General features: G+C 36.2%; 1 protein-coding gene, 1 long non-coding RNA gene and 1 pseudogene across 3 annotated transcripts; all 3 read left to right on the forward strand.

The window, feature by feature from the left end:
• The window catches only part of LOC131538537 (uncharacterized), a 128,449-nt pseudogene that overhangs the window by 12,063 nt on the left and 96,834 nt on the right, over positions 1–19,552 (forward strand).
• LOC131539570 (putative DMBT1-like protein) lies at positions 441–5,432 on the forward strand. Its single transcript, XM_058774206.1, has 5 exons — positions 441–550; positions 1,338–1,404; positions 2,800–2,957; positions 3,085–3,399; positions 4,853–5,432. The coding sequence occupies exons 3-5, from the start codon at positions 2,900–2,902 to the stop codon at positions 5,173–5,175; spliced, it is 696 nt and encodes a 231-aa protein (XP_058630189.1). The 5' UTR covers positions 441–550; positions 1,338–1,404; positions 2,800–2,899; the 3' UTR covers positions 5,176–5,432.
• Positions 7,832–11,079, forward strand: LOC131539580 (uncharacterized). Of its 2 annotated transcripts, none has more exons than XR_009270918.1 (6): positions 7,832–8,055; positions 8,789–8,848; positions 9,162–9,239; positions 9,372–9,434; positions 9,533–9,693; positions 9,822–11,079. It is a non-coding gene; the product is annotated as an uncharacterized LOC131539580 (long non-coding RNA). The 2 variants fall into 2 exon arrangements; XR_009270919.1 differs by having other exon boundaries at positions 9,631–9,693.

The following is a 19,552-nucleotide window of genomic DNA, read 5'->3' on the forward strand; positions in this document are numbered from 1 at the left end:
TTGATTGCTTCTATTGTCCTCATTTGTAAGTCGTTTTGGATAAAAGCGCCTGCTAAATGACTAAATGTAAATTATATTATATTATATTATCTGAGCTGTCTGGAACGCAGCATTAGGTTAACATTTCAATAAACGAGCGTGTAGCTACTACAAATATAAGCCATTCTATAAATTGACATTTCAGCACTTTACCAACGGATAGCGACTCCTAAGTAGCACTTAAAGCACGGTTACGTGCGATTGTGTTAAGTGCATTTTTGGGAAACGCACGTGGAACAATAACGAACGTTCGTAAAATGACTCGTAGAAAACGCTCTTAAGCGCTAAGATCAATCGTTATCGAGAAACGCAGCCCTGGACTGTTGTTGTATTGTTATGATTTGACAATGATGACAATTGTTATTTGTTTTTTGTTTTTTCAAGCATTCAGTAAAAAAATTAAAAATAAATGAAACCATGGTAAATGTCCTGCTACTTATTTTGAATGGAAAATGTCCATTATAAGAGCTTCTTCATTCCGATGTTGCAGGTTTTGTTCCGGTGACTGAAGGTAAGTATCCGCTCATTTTGTTATTCCGATGTTAATATCTCGTTACAGTTTTGCTCAGTGAGCTCCAGTGATTCAGTTTAGCGATTCATTGAACAATGCAGTCTAAAGAACCGACTCAGATTAATTCGGGAATTGTTCTGATTCTAAACAGCAAACTGAAAACAAGACTTAATTCCTGAAGTATTGTCAGGATAAATGTTTCTCTGGTCAGTATACTGCAGTCAAATATTTATGAGTAAAATTGTTCTGGCACAGACAAGAGTATTTTATTTGGGGCTCGTGTTCCAGTTAAATGAGTCTGACGAAGCTCTTACTGGATCGGCATCAAGTTTGTCATCTCGTTTTTTACTGACACCTGCAGGAGTAGATCGATATTAAACATTAAACACATACAAGTACAGCTGAAAACTTGTCCTATGATGAACTGTGTATGGTCATATGTATACTTTATTGTCTTTTTATTTTTTAAGGTAATATACTACTAATATACTGCTATGTATTAATATATGTACTATGGTGTACTTGACAAGCATTGCTAAAATAAACTTCTGAATAAATAATAATTAAAACAAATCTTTAAAACCGTTCATTTCATTTATGTTTGCATCCAACAAATATTTGTGAACATGAACTCAAAGCGAGAAGCATGAAGCAGTTTGTATTTGTATATCTGCAGTCAGGTGCTGAGCTTTGATGCTGTAAATAACCTGGAATGTTTCCTGTCCCTGAAATCAGTTTCCTGTATGTTTGACTTTGTCACCCCTCTGTCTTGCATGTTTCTCCCCAGTTAAGTGCTGCTATGAGGAGGAGGAGGAGTCCTGTTGATCAGTGCTGACGTACTTTGAATAAATATGGTGAGAAACATACAGGTGCATCTCAATAAATTAGAATGCCGTGGAAAAGTTTGTTTATTTCAGTAATTCAACTCAAATTGTGAAACTTGTGTATTACATGAATTCAATACACACAGACTGAAGTAGTTTAAGTCTTTGGTTCTTTTAATTGTGATGATTTTGGCTCACATTTAACAAACACCAATTCACTATCTCAACAAATTAGAATATGGTGACATGGAAACTAATCAAATAAATAAATACATCTACAAAGAAATGTAAAACAACAAATGTTAAGTATTGCTATTATATTAACTCCTTACTTCCTTGCTATTAAAGTATTTCCTTAAATATGTATAATTGCATTTTTTCCACATAATTTTTTTTTCATTTATTTATTTATATGCTTATTTATTTTCACTTTTATTTATATATGTATTTGTCAACATTTATATATTTTCACATTTATTAAAATGTGACAAATACATATATAAATAATACATAAATATGGGAATGAATAAATGCATATATAAATAAATAAATTAATAAATAAATACAATTAAACATAAATAATGAAATATAAGTAAATTCTCATTTATTTTTTTCACATTTTATTTATTTATTTATTTTCTTTGTATATTTATATACTCATTTATTTACTATTTTGGCAACTTTGGCATTCCATTTAACAGAGGCTGTCCTGTAATACTTTCACTAGTGAGAAGTTCCTGATGCAGCAACACAGTGACAAGACCCTCGTCTGCTCCTCTTTACAATAACAAGTGTTTTGCTTCCATCTGCTGGACAAATGCAGCACCGCAGTATTACACGCACATGATTACTGCTGTTATTTTATTCTCAAAGTTATATCTAATGAAAGTAGAAAATATTTAATTTAATAAAAACTCATCAAAATAGCTTTAGCAACAATATAGTTTATACTATGGTGTAATCATATTTTTATTGTTTCCTTGGTTAGAATAAAAGAACAAATTAGTAAAATCCATTAATTCATTAAAATTAGTCGAGAAATTGGTGCTAGTAAGTTTGTGTAAGAGTTTGAAGTGTTCAGACTTACAAAAATCAGTCATCAGAGCTTGTATCTGCTGTGTTCAGGCTCAGGTTTGATGCTGAATATAAGCTGCAGTGTTTCTGTATCAATCTGCTTTAAGTTTAGTGTGACTTTATCTCCACACTGACTTATGACTGACACGAGTCTGTCCTCAGTGAAGTGTGTCTTCACGCTGGAGGAGGAGTCCCGCTCATCAGCGCTGACACTTTATTGATATATATGGAGAAAATCAAAATGCTGCTTTCTGATTTGTCACTGATTGTGTTTGATGATTTCCTCTGTTGTGTCTAATAAGGTAACAGTGAGTGTCATTGGCAGCTGTGAGTCTCTCTCTCTCTCTTTAGGGGGCCGACAGGAGCCAGTTTCTTCAGTGTGTTTGAGGAGCAGATGAGAAACTTGTGCTGTGCTCTCAGTTGATGAAATAGTGTCGGGCTGAAGGAGAAGATGGAGAACTGTCTGATGCTGATGTTTCTGTGTTATATGGTAAAACTCATCACCTCTGGTAGGTACATACTCAGGGTCAAAGTTAATCTATTTAAAATGAGCTGAAATAATTTACATATAATGTTACACTTTACTGCATACTATGTTTGGTATGTTCACTAATTGTCTCTCTCTCTCATGTGTAGACAGTGTGAGCGTGAGGTTGGTGAATGGCAGTAATCCCTGTGCTGGTCGAGTGGAGGTTTATAATGATGGTCGTTGGGGAACAGTGTGTCATGTTTGGTGGGATATTGCTGATGCTGCAGTGGTGTGTAGAGAGCTGGACTGTGGGACGGCTGTAAAAGCAACACATGAAGCTCACTTTGGAGAAGGATCAGGACCAATTTCAATTGCTGCTGTAAAATGTAGTGGATCAGAGACTGCACTGAAAGACTGCAGTTCAGACAGCTGGTATATACGGTACTGTAAACATAATCAAGATGCTGGTGTCGTCTGTTCAGGTAAGCTGCTCCAAACCTCAGCCTGTTATTTCATCTCTCTTTCATAATTCTCACTCGAGCAATAATTTATGCTGGTGTTTACAAACATCACTATCAATATTATGAAACAGGCCGTCTGTTTAATTGTTTTGTTCATAATATATTGATTCCTTATTATTTTGCAATAAACTATGATGAAGAGAATCATAATTAAATATTTTGTGTCTTTTGTATGCTCAGACAGTCTCTCTTATTTATGATCATCTTATTTACGCTGTTTATTAAATGAAGATTACAAAATTACGGGTGGAAGATAAAATTACATATCTACGGTGGCCGGGAGGGGACATGTTCGGTTCACGAGATCATGTCGAGATTAACGACATCCTTATGTTTACAAGTTTAATGTGTAAACAACCCTGCGTGACCATAGCAACCTGGGATTATAAGAAATGGATAAAACATTTTTTTCCATCCCACAGTCTTGTAAATCCATTAACTGATCGTGTCTTTTTATTTAAGATTTTATTATTATTATTAAACTGCAAAATAATAATATTGTAATATTATTACATTAACTGGTTAATTTTTATATTTTTTGTTATATATGCTTATATTTCCCCTTGTAATTTGTGTATCGCTTTACCTAATTAACGTTCTGTATAATTATGCTAGTATTATTATGCTACCATATATTTTGCAAATACTACGCCTGACAATTATACCAATAAAATTTTGACTTTATGATTGTATTTGAATGATTCATTCATCAACGAAAATGTATAATTATAGTCTATTAAATAGCCAGAATAAAATGAAATATACCGGTATGTTAAATTCAACCTTTAAACTACACTTCCGTTACAAATTCCGTACGTCATATAGCATAATCAAAGCATTATTGGTATGTTGGGCATTTACAGTAGGCTATTATTTACAAAACTGTTCAGAACGTAGGTTAAATAGATCGAAATGAAGGGAAAATAAATCAAATACATAACAACGAATATAATAATAATAATAATAATAATATACAAATATTACGGGGAAAAGACGATCAGTTAATGGAATTACAAGACTGTGGGATGGATAGAAAAGTTCGTAGCATTTATTCATGATGAACATCATTCGAATGCTGTATACATCGCGCGCATAGGCTACAGTCCGGTAGCCTAGGCCTATGGTTAATATAATATAATAATTCAATAATGTAATAATGTCTACTTAATATAATAATTTCTTAATTCAAAATAAAATATTAATAAATCCATCTCTGATAATCCCAGGTTTCTATGGTCACGCAGGTTTGTTTTGCGAATTAAACTCGTGGCCACGACAAAACTAAGTGAACCAAACATATAAAATTAGTGCAGATTAAGTGAATTAATGAAATAAAAATGTCAAAGTTTAATGCCAGTTTTCTCTAGTGTTCCAGGTGAGTAGAGAGGTTTAATTATCTGTCTTTATAATTCAGACTCAGAGCAAAGACTTCGACTTGTGGACGGGTCTCACCTGTGCTCTGGTAGAGTGGAGATGTTTCGTACAGAAGGATGGGGTTCAGTGTGTGACGCTGTCTTTGACCAGCAGGATGCAGAGGTTGTGTGTAGAGAGCTGGACTGTGGGGCTCCTGTACAGGTGCTGGGAGCAGCTGCTTTTGGCAAAGGGAAAGGCCGTGTTTGGTCAGAGGAGATTCAGTGCAGAGGAAATGAATCTCAGAAACACGTTTGTCCACGATCAGCTTCACAAATACACAGCTGTTCCCATGACAATGATGTGGGAGTGATCTGTTCTGGTTGAGTATTAACATTTGGCATCTCTTTAGATAAATTACATACCTGTGTAATACACTGCTGTTGTATTGCTCAATTATCTTGACACTAGTTTCGTACTGTTTAAAAGAGCTGTCAGTTGTTTGTCCAGGTTACACTGATCTCAGGCTGGTAAACGGTTCAGACTCTTGTTCTGGAAGAGTGGAGCTTCAGTTCCTCAATGGCACAGTGTGTGATGCATGCTGGGATGTGAGAGCTGCCAATGTCCTCTGTAGACAGCTGAATTGTGGGATTGCTGTGTCTGTTGTGGGATCAGACTGGTTTGGAGAGGGAAGTGAAGAAATCTGGGCTGATGTGTTTGATTGTGACGGGAATGAAACAAAACTCTCAGAATGTTCCATCTCTTCATGGAGTCGAGCTGAATGTTCTCACAGACGAGATGTTGGAGTCATCTGCTCTGGTGAGCACATTCACACCACACTGAAGTCATGGTTTCAGATTAAAACTACACATTTTAACAAATGTAGTGTATTTTAGATAAATATTGAATGACAAATAAATACTTTCTCCAGAGAGTGAAGCTCATCTGAGGAACTGCAGCTCTTCACAAACTCTCAACTGCAGCTCCACACAACAGCTGTCAATAAAGAACTTTGGTGAGAAAATCAACATCTGGGCAGATTCTTTAGTTATCTTTAGTGTTATCAAAAATGTGCATGTAAAATCAATGTTTTTCTTTCTCTGAATATCAGGTCGGGGTCCATCAGGCTGGTGGGTTCTGGGGGAGACTGTGCAGGGAGGCTGGAGGTTTTTCACAGCAGCTCATGGGGGACAGTGTGTGATGACTCCTGGGATATTAAAGATGCCCATGTGGTGTGCAGACAGCTGCAGTGTGGAGTGGCCCTCAGTAACCAGCAGGTACCAGCCTGGTTTGGTCCTGGTTCTGGACCCATATGGCTGGATGAGGTGGAGTGTGAGGGGAATGAGACGTCCCTGTGGAGCTGCTCTTCTCCAGGCTGGGGAAAACATGACTGTCAACACAAGGAGGATGTAGGAGTCGTGTGCTCAGGTAAACAATAATGTAAATAGTTTTATTTAAACTTTTAAAGTTTTCAAACGTACTCACGTTTACACACCGCAACATAACACTACTGACCCTACAGCACAAAACACACAGTGTGACCAATGTAGCCCGATTCCCAAACTAATCTCTAATCAGTTATTTTTTGTGAATCACAGACATACAGCTTACAGCTAACTTTGAGAATTAAATCAGTGTAGTTACAGACTGGATTTTCATGTGATAAAGTGCAGCTAAAGATATGCATTTTACATTTGGTCAATAATAGTATTTTATATATATATTAATGAATTAAGTATTTTTATTTGTTTGTTCGTGTTGTTTTTTTAATATAAAAATTAATCAGAATCATAAAATTCTGTATAATTCCCATCCCTAATTAAAAATGCTGTCATTCTGTGAGAGTTGATTCTCATCCTTTTCCATCTAGAGTTTAAAGAGATCAGGTTAACTGAGGGCTGTGAAGGGAATGTGGAGGTTTTCTACAATGGATCCTGGGGTAATTTATGTTACAACAATATGGACAGAGACACAGCGAGTCTGATCTGTCAAGAGCTGAACTGTGGAAGATCTGGCAGTGAACCCATTTATTCAGAGGGACTGAAGACTCATAATTGGCTTGATAAACTTAAATGTCGACCACATGACTCCACTTTATGGCAGTGTCCATCTTCACCCTGGGGACAGAACGACTGTGATAATGAAGTCGCCAATATCACCTGCTCAAGTGAGATGATATTTAACTCATTTAAGATGGTTTGAAATTGTCATGCTTTGTTTTTTTAAATATGATTATTTTTGTCTTTTAGTTATTTTGTTCTATTCAGTGGTAAATGAAATTTTAACATGTTTTAATCTCAGAGGATCAGACACGTGAGTCTCCTCAGAGTCTTCTGACATGTTCTGCCTCACCGTCTCCTCATCAGAGGCAGTGTTCAAGTAAGTTTATTATTATTATCACAACTTTGATGTAAATGTTGTGCTGAAGTTGCTCAGTGCTGATTGATGTGTGTGTTTCAGATCATGTTCCTCTCAGACTGAGTGGAGGGGAGGGCCGGTGCTCTGGGAGGCTGGAGGTGTATCATAACGCTGTGTGGGGCTCAGTCTGTGATGATCAGTGGGACATCAGCGATGCTCAGGTGGTCTGCAGGCAGCTGGGTTGTGGAGCAGCACTGAGGGCTGATGGGAATTCAGTCTTTGGTGCTGGTGAAGGTGTTGTGTGGCTGAACAGAGTCGAGTGCAGAGGGAATGAGATTCACCTGTGGGACTGTCCTCTCTCCCTGAAAAACCACACTGACTGCTCCCACAAAGAGCACGCTGGACTCACCTGTGCAGGTCACAGCAAACACTGAGAAACTATATTCATTTAATCATTTTAGAGCTAATAATATATTTAAGATAATTATGATTTTTAATGCATTTGTTTCAACAGATTTGTCAGTGTCCACTACTCCTGCCACAACAACATCAGCTTCTCCTCCAGTTTCTCCTCCAGTGCGCTCAACATCAGTCTCTCCTCCACAAACTCCTCCAGCAGTGTCTCTCTCCGTCCCTCCAGTGCTTGTGATTGTACTGGGAGTTGTGCTCTTACTGCTCTTAGTGCCACTGCTTATACTGATTCAGCAGAACAGAGTGATGAGGAGAGGTAGGAGAGATCCAGAGACTGTCATATTGTGTCTTATTCAGTGTGTGATCAGTCATGTGTTGTGAACTGACAGCAGGTTTGTCTGTCTACACTCACAGCTCTCTCTAAGAGGAGACACAGGACGGCGACTGAGGCCGTTTATGAGGAGATTCAGCACAGACACAATCACTTCACTCAGAGGGGTGAGACATGAGCCATCAATCTCATTTAATACCATTAATAAGAGTCTGTCAGACAGTTGATGTTCATCTATTATTAGTCCTGTTAAACCTCCTGCTTCAAACCACAGAATTCCTGACAGAAAACCACAGAGCTGCATGTGTGTGTGTGTGTGCATTTTTGTGACATATGAGGACACAATTTGTATAATGACATGGGTATGACATAGGTATTACAAGGAGCAGGTGACTTATGAGGACATTTCTCCATGTCCCCATATTTCAAAAGGCTTACAAATCATACAGAATGAGTTTATTTGAGAAAGTAAAAATGCACAAAGTTTCCTGTAAGGGGTAGGGTTAGGTGTAGAGTTGGTGTAGGGCGATAGAAAATACAGTTTGTACAGTATAAAAACCATTACGCCTACGGAATGTCCCCACAATTCACAAAAACAAATGTGTGTGTGTGTCTCTTCCTGTGTGTATTTTTAGAGGGTCATGGTCTCTCTTTATGCCTTTCTGGAAGGCAGTGAGGAATGGGTTGATGTGAGGATATATGTGTGTTTGCTAATAGCCCTAACAAACAAACAATAAATAAATAACATTGGATTTCACCGTCTAATGCTTTTAAAGTCTGAGTAATTGACATCTTTGTTGTGTCATCACTAACACAATACTTTACAATCCAAAGGAAATGAGGATTCAGTCTGTTTGTAATGATGAACATGTTTCTGATTGTTCTGCTCTCCTTTAACAGGGAGTCTCATCTCTGAAGAACTGCATTCTGGGTATGAAAATGCTGATGAGCTGCTCTCAGGTTAGAGAGATGATGTATATATATGTAGATCAGTTGATGTACAAAGTTAAAGAAATAAACACAATACATTTCATCACACTAATAAAACCACACATAGACAATAAAATATAACTGTATGTGACCAATGACTCAACTGTTCACAATCCGAAACATTTTATTTTATTAGAAAAAGAGTTCAAGATTGAATATTATGACGATGTAACTGATCACATGATTCATTACTAGATTATTTTAAAAAAACCTGAATATTTTAGCATTATGCAACAGCATATTTTACATTTTGTTTCCAAAAATATACCACATTTTGATGCAGAAGAGACGCTGAAGGAAATCACACCGAGATACTTTGATGATGTCATCACTGATGGACTGAAAGCAGATCGTGAGACAGGTGTCATTCTGTTTTTCTCCATTATTATTATTATTATTATTATTGTGTATGCTTAACATAATACCTTTAAAGTGATGCTCAGTAGTATTGATTTGATGATGAGATGATGTTTATATGTTCATATATATGTAGTGGACACAGCAGATGATTATGAAGATGTCATCATTAATGGACAGAACTTTGAAGGTGTAACAGGTGAATCACACAGAACTGCTTTTTATCATTTGCTACTTTTTTCTATAAAACATTGATCATACAATTCTACCATTGATGAATCATCATATGTTTATCAGGTGTAATCTAATAGTCTCAGACAGTCATGAAGAGAAAGATATCAATGACACAAGCTGTGTTTCACATTATGTGAGGTTTTATTTCACTCGTGTATCAGAGGGAGATCAGGAAGAGTATGATGATGTGAAGAACAGCAGTGAAGATGAGAGAAACATGTTGGGTAGGTTATTGTTACATATTAATGTATCTATTTTTATTTGTTATGTTCATATAAACCCCATTTAAAACGAAATAATGATGTAATTATAATAATGAAAACTATGAATTTGCTTTTGTTTTTTAAAACAGACTATGATGATGTGGGGGAGGGACCATATTACTCATGACCACACCCACTGCCTCTGTTCATCAAATCATATTTCAGTTACTGGAGCTGTTGGGAGTTTCTCATACTGCTATTAATGCATCACTGCTTTGCGTTTTTATATTATTTTGAATCTTTGTATGAAATGTTACATGCTTTGCAAAATTTGGTAATGACAATTTTCAATCTTCAGTATTTAGCCTATTGTTTTCAATGCATAAAAGATATTATTTTTTATAAGTGAATTTCTATTAACTTTATGAATGAAATAATTTTTAGAAGAACAGTTAGATGAAAGTGCTAAAGGCAGCAGCATTATCTACCTAAATAATGTAAAAAAATAAAATTGTCACAAAGTCACATTTAAACACCAATCCCAAAGCACAATTCATTGTATGATGGTCCATTTGAACTTTAAAGAATCTTAAACAGTTGTTTAGTCTAATTTTGTCTTTGAAACTGAATAATTTGCATATTTTGAATTAGCACCATCTGGAGGTTGAGGATGGATTGATCCTTCTTGGTTTTACTTTTCAACAACTTTTCAACTCTTTTAAGAATTTCTACACAGACAGGCATAAAACAAGCATCAATTATTCAATTACCACAACATGAAAATGACACAATCAGATGATTGTACGGCATTTTAAACTAATTATTGGCCAACAAAAAAAGATTAAACTTCAAAATCTATTCTTATGAATCGGCAATGCATCAAGAAATAGAGTGAATTGTTACACTCACATTTAAAACAAGTTCAAAAAATGAATGTATGTTGCTCTTCTAGAACTATCTTTACATTACAATAAGATACTGTGTGACCAAAACACAGTGAACAGACACATGTAGGTATAAATGGTCATTCTGTTGTTCAAGGGGAAGATATCACTTCAAAATGAATCCATAATTGTTTTTTACCGTTTAAAGTAAGATTTATAGTTTCATTTTCCTTTTTTGTATGATTTTTTTAATAAACACTACCTTTAGTAACTATTAGGGGTGACCCCGAATAGTCGACGATTCGATGCTTCGATAGGAGGAGCCTGATTTGACTCTCAATCTAGAATTCCTTCCATTTTGCCTGCTTAAATCCCCATCTTGCACACTGATTAAAGTTTTGCTTTCCAACTACATTCTGAATCTCATACTACAGGCCAGTGATCACTACCCAAATTATCTTCATGTCTACTCCAAGTACACTTACCAGCTAAAGCTGCTGATGTTATTGTGAGATCTAAACATGACATGCCACCTTTTATTATATCCATTCTTGTTGGTTTCCCATCATTCAAGCATACAAGCGAGTGTTCTTCTATAAATTCTTCTATAATTATCCCATTATTGTCTGTATTTATACTACCCCATAAACCAATATGTGCATTAAAATCCCCACATATAATAATTTTACCCTGTGTATCACCCATCACTTCTTCTAAAATACTATTACTTATTTCTTTGCATGGGTTATAAAAATGTTTAATTCTTCATGCATTCCCATTACTTCTATACTTACATATTCTACATGATTACTTTTGTATATTATCTTATATGCTATACCTTCTTTAGTAAAAGTTGCACACCCTCCACCTCTTCCAGTTGCTCTATCTTTCCTCTCTACTACATATCCATTGATCTTAAAATCCAAGGAGCTATTTAACCATGTCTCCTGAATACACATGATGTCTGGTACCTTTTCCATTTCTGCGATATGTTTTTTATGAGTCATATCCAAAGCAGCAGTTCCTTCCTTCCTTCATTGTTAAGACAATATACAGCTTTCACTATTCCGATCTCTTTCTCGATTACTTTTGATCATTTAACAGGATGACGTTGTTGTTCTGACTGCTTAGCAAAAGTAATTATTACGGTACTTTGATTTCTCTATCTTCCACCTCTTTATCAACTTCAGTTCTCGTATGTCTTACTTTATTAATTGTTTGCTCACAATCAGATCCATCACCCAAGCTCCATGTCATCATTAATCTCGGTCTACCATCATCTTCTTCCCTTCTCCTTTTTCCCCTCCCCTCCCGCCCCCTTCGACCAATCACATCACTCTCCTCCCCAAACTGACATCAGAATATGTCAGAATATGAATAAATCATACACAGTATATAATAACTATTTTAAATAAAATGACATAAAGAGTGATATAAACCTTGATAAACAACAAAATAAATTTATATATATATATATTTTTTAAAACTGTTAACTGTATTTTTGATCAAATATATTAATTCTGTCAAATAAATAAATAAATAAAAAGCCTTAATTATTTCAAACTTTTAACCACCAGTATGTAGGCTAATGCATGTGAATTAATAAGCAAATTATATTTTTTATTAGGCCTATAATATAAATCAGTTTCCTATGCACAGCACTCGAAAGCAAATGTCTTCATATTTACAATGTTCTACAGTAAGATTGAGAATAATTTTTTATAGATTTTTAAACATTTTCTTAGACACCTGAAATCACGGAAGAAAGCCTATATAGGGATATATACATTAACTCTTATCTCATGCTAAAAACTGCTATGTTAAAAAAATCGGAGAAATCTGAAAAGGTCAGTAGTAGTTTGCATTCCTGAAAATTAATGTCTGTCGTTTAACTCTTTTTTTTTTTTTTTCGTAAACGGTTGGCAAATATTGCTGAATTGACCTAATGCTCAATTACTTCCTGGCAGAGGCTGACATTTTTTCGGGAATCCCACGGGTCACGGGGCTACTGACTTGTTTATCGGTTCCATCTTCAGAACTGGTTGGTGTCGACTTTATCACCTGCGGTTCTTCTTAAGACACTTAAGACATTTCTGGTGGGTCTACACGTTTACTATGCAAGACATTTAATGAGACGCGTTTTCATATGGTTCAAAGAGTTTTATCCTACAATTTGATTCAGTTTGTTGAGAAAATATTGAAACGTTCTATGCCTCAGTTAAACCCCTTTGGGTTTTGTAGAACATGTTTCTTGTTGGCCTAAATTATCTGGTATTTTACTTTTAATAGTTTATCAAATTTTGTTTCAAGTAGAATGCAATATGCTTTTCATACTGCATTTCAGTTCTTTTTCCTGTTATCAGAGTTGTGGTTCTCATTCTTAGGCTCATTTTTGACTGGTTAAAGTTCTATTTAGACTTCTATTTTGCTCACTTAAGTCTATTTAGTGTTTTCCTTTGTTGTTTGTTTCCTATTTTATGTCTTTATCCATTGTTTCTTTAAATGCTAGAGGGCTGAGAAATCTTACCAAACGAAAAGCTATCTTTTTATATCTCAAACAATTCAATAGTGATTTTTGTTTCCTGCAAGAAAGTCACTCATCTGTAGAGGACTTAAATTTCTGGAGGTCACAGTGGGGCCTGGACTTATGGATGTCTCATGGCACGACACACTCAGCAGGTGTATGCATATTAAAAAACAAGTTTAAAGGGAAGATTTTGCTCCATAAAAGTGATTTAAGTGGCCATTTTATCTGCCTTGTTGTTGAAATTTCAAATTTGACATGTATTCTTGTTTGTTTATGGTTATAACCAGCCAAAAGAAAATGAAGCTTTTATTAGCCGTCTAGAGGAACAAGTGTTAAATCTATTGACTAAATATCCAAATGCCATGCTTATTTTTGGTGGAGACTTTAATGTGGCTTTAGACAGCAGTATTGATAGGTGGCCCCCAAAACCACTGGATAATTCTTGCCTATATATAAAAATGTTCATGCAACGATTTTCTTTAATAGATAGTTGGAGGGAGTCACATCCTTTTGAAAAGAAGTTCACATGGTGCAACAACTCTTTCTCTTCTCAGTCTCGAATTGATTTTTGGCTGATTTCTAAGGAATTATGCAACACATCTACCAAGATTTTGCCATCACCATTAACTGATCACAAGAGTATTTTTATTTTCACTCACTTTCTAGCTTCCGTTAATACGAGTGGGTTTTCCTCTTACTGGAAAGTTATCAATTCAGTTCTCTTTTATGATGAGGTGTAAGGCAAAATTATTAAAATAATTCAAAACAATTGTAATAAAGCGAGAGAGGAGAATAGGTACAGTAGTTATTGGGAATTTACCAAGTACGAAATTGGTAAATATATTAGAAACTTCTGTAGTGATTTGGCAAAAAAAAATAAAAAATAGATGAAAATATTGTTATATGTAGAATCACAAATCTCTTATCTAAAAGTGTAGATAGTTTACTCGAGTGTGAAAAAGCAGAGTTGGCAGATTTACAACACAAATTGGATCATTTATATAAACAAAGCATTTATTAGATCACGTAGGAAATGGATTGAGGAGGGTGAACAAAATTCTGCTTATTTTTTCAGACTGGAAAGAGAACAAGCTAAAAATAACCAAATTAAAAAAAAAAAAAACTTATGGTTGATGGCAATATTACTGATGATCAAAGAAATATTGCAAAGTTCTGTGGCAAATTGTACGGCGATTTATATACTTCAAAATTATCCCCAAAACATATGAATGATTTTTTTCAGACGTTATCTAACATAAAGCAATTGAGTATTTCAGATCAGCATTTTTGTGATGCATCTATCACACTAAAAGAAATTGAGGAAGCTATTAACTCTTTAAAAGCCAACAAATCTCCCGGAACAGATGGACTTAGTTCAGAATTTGAACAGAAGCTGTTTAGTCACGTTATAGCTCCTTTTTTATTAAAAGTTTATCAAGAAAGTATAGAGAAGACAGTACTTCCAGCAACATTATGCCAAGGCCTAATTACTCTTATTCCAAAATCGAAAAAAGATCACCTCCTCATAGATAACTGGTGTCCAATCACACTGCTGAACAATGATTATAAAATAATATAGCTGCAAGCAGCAATGACGGTGCCAAGCACTACAGAAGCAAGCATCAGACCAACAGCAGAAATGAGTAATTGAAGCCATTTTAGGATGATTTTAGTCAAAATGGCTGAAAAATCATGAATACAACCTCTAGTAATATGATTTATAGGCTTCTTGTTTGACCAATTGGTGGCGCTGTTATCAAATCTAAGTAATGTGTTCTGTGTGAGGTAACAATGTCACACACAAAGTTTGGTGTCAATATGCCAAAGCATTGCAGAGATACAGCCTCAAGTGTCATTTTGGCATCATGCCTCAAATTCGTTGCTGTGGTATGCGAAAACGGTTTTGTCTATCGACACGAAATCCATAACTTTCAGTCAGCATGGTCTGAAGATGATATGATTCGATTTTGGTGAAAATCGGACAAACGGTTTAGGAGGAGTTCTAAAAAGTAGGTTTTCAACAAATCAAAATGGCGGAAAGAAAGTTTGGCTTATTATGACATAATTGGTATTTATGTTGTCAGCATGACCCAAGGAATAATTTGAGACCAGTTTCTTTACAATAGGCTAATGCAGTCAAAAAAGTTATTAGCATTTTTGGAAATGTCATTATTAACCCTTTCGCACGTGAGTTTAAAATATTCTAGCTGAGCCCCCGGCGTGAGTTTTTTTAGGCGACCGTTATTTTAGAACTTATAGCCTTATTGTTTCCATGGCGATGCGTCATGCTTGTCATGTGACACACCGCAGCCCTAATAGCGCTGTATGACACATGTATTGCTTTTATTTCGTTTTTCCTTTTTTTAATATTAATATTCACAAACATCCTCGCTATATTATGAAATATCTGATATTCCGATTCTGAAATATGTGCAAGTAAATGTATTTGGTTGTTTAAACACTTTTATAATGACCGTGTTAGTTGATCTATACCGGGTGATGGGCGCTGCCATGTTTGCTCGTGCTGAATCCGAGCTGTGGGATTTACAACACGTAAATTCATCCTCTCCTCCCGAAACACGTTAAAGTAAGTCTCCAGTAAACTGGGAGAAGAGCAGAGTAAACTTTAAAGTTATCTACACAATCTGTATATGATATCAATAAAACATGTCGTCAGATTATATTTGTAAGGATCATTATTGCTGCTTCCATAGACATCAGTGCACATTTTACAAACTATAAATGCATGGTTTTGCTAGTACTTATGTGTATTTAAATGTCTGAAATCTAAAATAAGCAATATATGGTTGAAAACACTGAATAAGTGATAATATGACAAGCGCTCGCGCGTCTGATCTGGCTCCGCACCAGAAAGCAGATTTGAATTCAGCAGTTGATGACGTGAAGCACTGAACGTTCTAATCACACTGGTGTGATCGTACGCTCCAGGGAACAGCCAAGACTGATCACACCGGTGTGATCGTACGCGTTAAAGGGTTAATAATTAATGAATGGTTTATTACTCTTGACCAATAGGTGACGCCGTCACTAAACTGACGTGTTGTGATCAGTGTGAGGTGACAATGTCACATACAAAAGTTTGATGTGAATATGTCAAAGTTTTGCTGAGATACAGCCTCAGGTGCAGTTTGGCATCTTTCCAGGAAATTCGTTGATGCGCTAAACAAAGACCGTTTCATATATCGACACAAAATCCACAACTTTTTACCAGCATGGTCTGAAGATGATCCGAGTCAAATTTGGTGAAAATCGGACTAACGGTCTAGGAGGAGTTCGAAAAAGTAGGTTTTCAACATGAATCAAAATGGCGGACAGGAAGTTCAGACAATTATGGCAGTATTGGTATCGATGTTCTCGGCATGAACCAAGGAATCTATCAACATCAGTTTGATTACAATAGGCTAATGTAAGCAAACGTTATTAGCATTTTTATAAATTATTATAACTTTTGACCACAAGGTGGCACTGCCCCCAAACTTTTTAAGTACCATCAGGGCATGGTGCCGAAGAAGCATACCGAGTTTTGTAACGATACGTCAATGCGTTCGTAAAATATAGCATTTTACAACAAAATTCAACATGGCCCACGCCCAAAATGGCTGACATAGGAACATTAGATATGGTTTGACTCGGCATGATGCACCGAATCTAAAGAGACCAGTTTTGTGATTTTTGGCCAAACCATTCACAAGTTATAAGCAAAAATATGCATTTTTCGTATCTCCTGACCACCAGGTGGCACAGTGCCGAAACACTGCAGGTAGCCTCAGGCCATGCTTGTTATAACACACACCAAGTTTCATCTCAATACGCCAAACCGTTGCTGAGATATAGCCTCAGATCCATTTTTGCGTGCTTTTCGTTGAATTCGCTAGTGTGTTATTCGATAACGCTTGGACTAATCGGCTTGAATACCATAACTTTTTGCCACCATAGTCTGAAGATGATCTGGTTCAATTTTGGTGAAAATTGGACGAACCGTCTAGGACAAGTTCGAAAAAGTAGGTTTTACAAACAATTAAAAATAGTAAAAAAACTAAACCTTACGATTTTTGAATTTTGGACTTCATTCGACTCGGCATGAACCAAGGATTCAGAGAAAAAATTATTGTAATTTTGTGGCTTACGGTTCAAAACTTATTAACATAAACATGAGTGCAACTTTGGACAGTTGGTGGCGCTAGAGAAATTGACTTAGACACTCCAAATTTGCTATGGCAAAATCGCAGACTGTCCTTTATCAGCGTGCCAAATTTCACAACTTTCCCACAAGCGGTTCTATGGGCTGCCATTGACTTTGCGGCGGAAGAAGAAGAAGAAGAAGAAGAAGAAGAAGAAGAAATACAGCTGCAAGCAGCAATGACGGGGCCAAGCACATCAGCGGCAACATGAGGAGCTAAGCATAGCACGGAGAATCAGACCAACTTCAACAATGATTAATTGAAGGCATTTTAAGATTATTGTAGTCCAAATGCTTGAAAAATAATTTAAAACAACTAGTAATCCGACTGAATGACTTTTCACTTTTGACCAACGAGTGGCACCATTATAAAATCGATGTGGTGTGTTCTGTGTGAGGTGACAATGGCACAAACAAAATTTGGTGTCAATAGGCCAAAGCATAGCAGAGATACAGTCTCAACTGTCATTTTGGCATCATGCCTCAAATTCGTTGCTGTGGTATGCGAAAACGGTTTTGTCTATCGACACGAAATCCATAGCTTTTGGTCAGCATGGTCTGAAGATGATATGATTCAAATTTGGTGAAAATCGGACTAACGGTTTAGGAGGAGTTTGTAAAAGTATGTTTTCAACATAAATCAAAATGGCGGAAAGAAAGTTCGGCTTATTATGACATATTTGGTATGTATGTTGTTGGCATGACCCAAGGAATAATTTGAGACCAGTTTCATTAAAATAGGCTAATGCAGTCAAAAGTTATTAGCATTTATGGAAATTTAATTATTAATAATTACTGAATGGTTTATTACTCTTGACCAATAGGTGGCGCTGTCACTAAACTGACATGTTGTGTGTGAGGTGACAATGTCACATGAAAAAGTTTGGTGTGAATATGTCAAAGTTTCGCTGAGATACAGCCTCAGATGCAGTTTGGCATCTTTCCAGCAAATTCGTAGATGCGCTAAACGAAAACCGTGTAATATATCGACACAAAATCAACTGACCACTTTTGGTCAGCATGGTCTGAAGATGATCCCTGTCAAATTTCGTGAAAATCGGATTAACGGTCTAGGAGGAGTTTGAAAAAGTAGGTTTTCAACATGAATCAAAATGGCGAACAGGAAGTTTATCCAATTATTGGAAAATTGGTATCGATGTTCTCGGCATGTCCCAAGGAATCTATCAACATCAGTTTGTTTACAATAGGTTAATGTAAGCAAAAGTTATTAGCATTTTTAGAAATTTCATTATAACTTTTGATCAAAAGGTGGCGCTGTCCCCAAACCTTTTGAGTACCATTAGGGCATGGTGCCGAAGAAGCATACCAAGTTTCGTAACGATACGTTAATGCGTTCGTAAAATATAGTATTTTAAGACAAAATTCAACATGGCCGACGCCCAAAATGGCTGACATAGGAACATTAGATATGGTTGGACTCGGCATGGTGCACTGAGTCTAAAGAGACTGGTTGTGATTTTTGGCCAAACCATTCACAAGTTATAAGCAAAAATATGCATTTTTTGTATCTCCTGACCACTAGGTGGCACAGCGCAGAAACACTGCAGGTAGCCTCAGGTCATGCTTGTTATAACACACACCAAGTTTGGTCTCAATACGCCAAACCTTTGCAGAGATATAGCCTCAGATCCATTTTTGTGTGCTTTTCGTAGAATTCGCTAGAGTGTTATTCGAGAACGCTTGGACTAATCGACTTGAATTCCATAACTTTTTGCCACCATAGTCTGAAGATGATCTGGTTCAATTTTCGTGAAAATTAAACGAACCGTCTAGGACGAGTTCGAAAAAAGTTATTAGCAAAAGTTATTAGCATTTTTAGAAATTTCATTATAACTTTTGACCACAAGGTGGCGCTGTCCCCAAACTTTTTGAGTACCATCAGGGCATGGTGCCGAAGAACCACACTGAGTTTCGTAACGATACGTTAATGCGTTAAGTAAAATATAGTATTTTAAGACAAAATTCAACATGGCCGACGCCCAAAATGGCTGACATAGGAACATTAGATATGGTTGGACTCGGCATGGTGCACTGAGTCTAAAGAGACTGGTTGTGATTTTTGGCCAAACCATTCACAAGTTATAAGCAAAAATATGCATTTTTGTATCTCCTGACCACTAGGTGGCACAGCGCAGAAACACTGCAGGTAGCCTCAGGTCATGCTTGTTATAACACACACCAAGTTTGGTCTCAATACGCCAAACCTTTGCAGAGATATAGCCTCAGATCCATTTTTGTGTGCTTTTC

The sequence above is a fragment of the Onychostoma macrolepis genome, chromosome 04 (genome assembly GCF_012432095.1).
Source record: "Onychostoma macrolepis isolate SWU-2019 chromosome 04, ASM1243209v1, whole genome shotgun sequence".
Taxonomy (NCBI): Eukaryota; Metazoa; Chordata; class Actinopteri; order Cypriniformes; family Cyprinidae; genus Onychostoma; species Onychostoma macrolepis.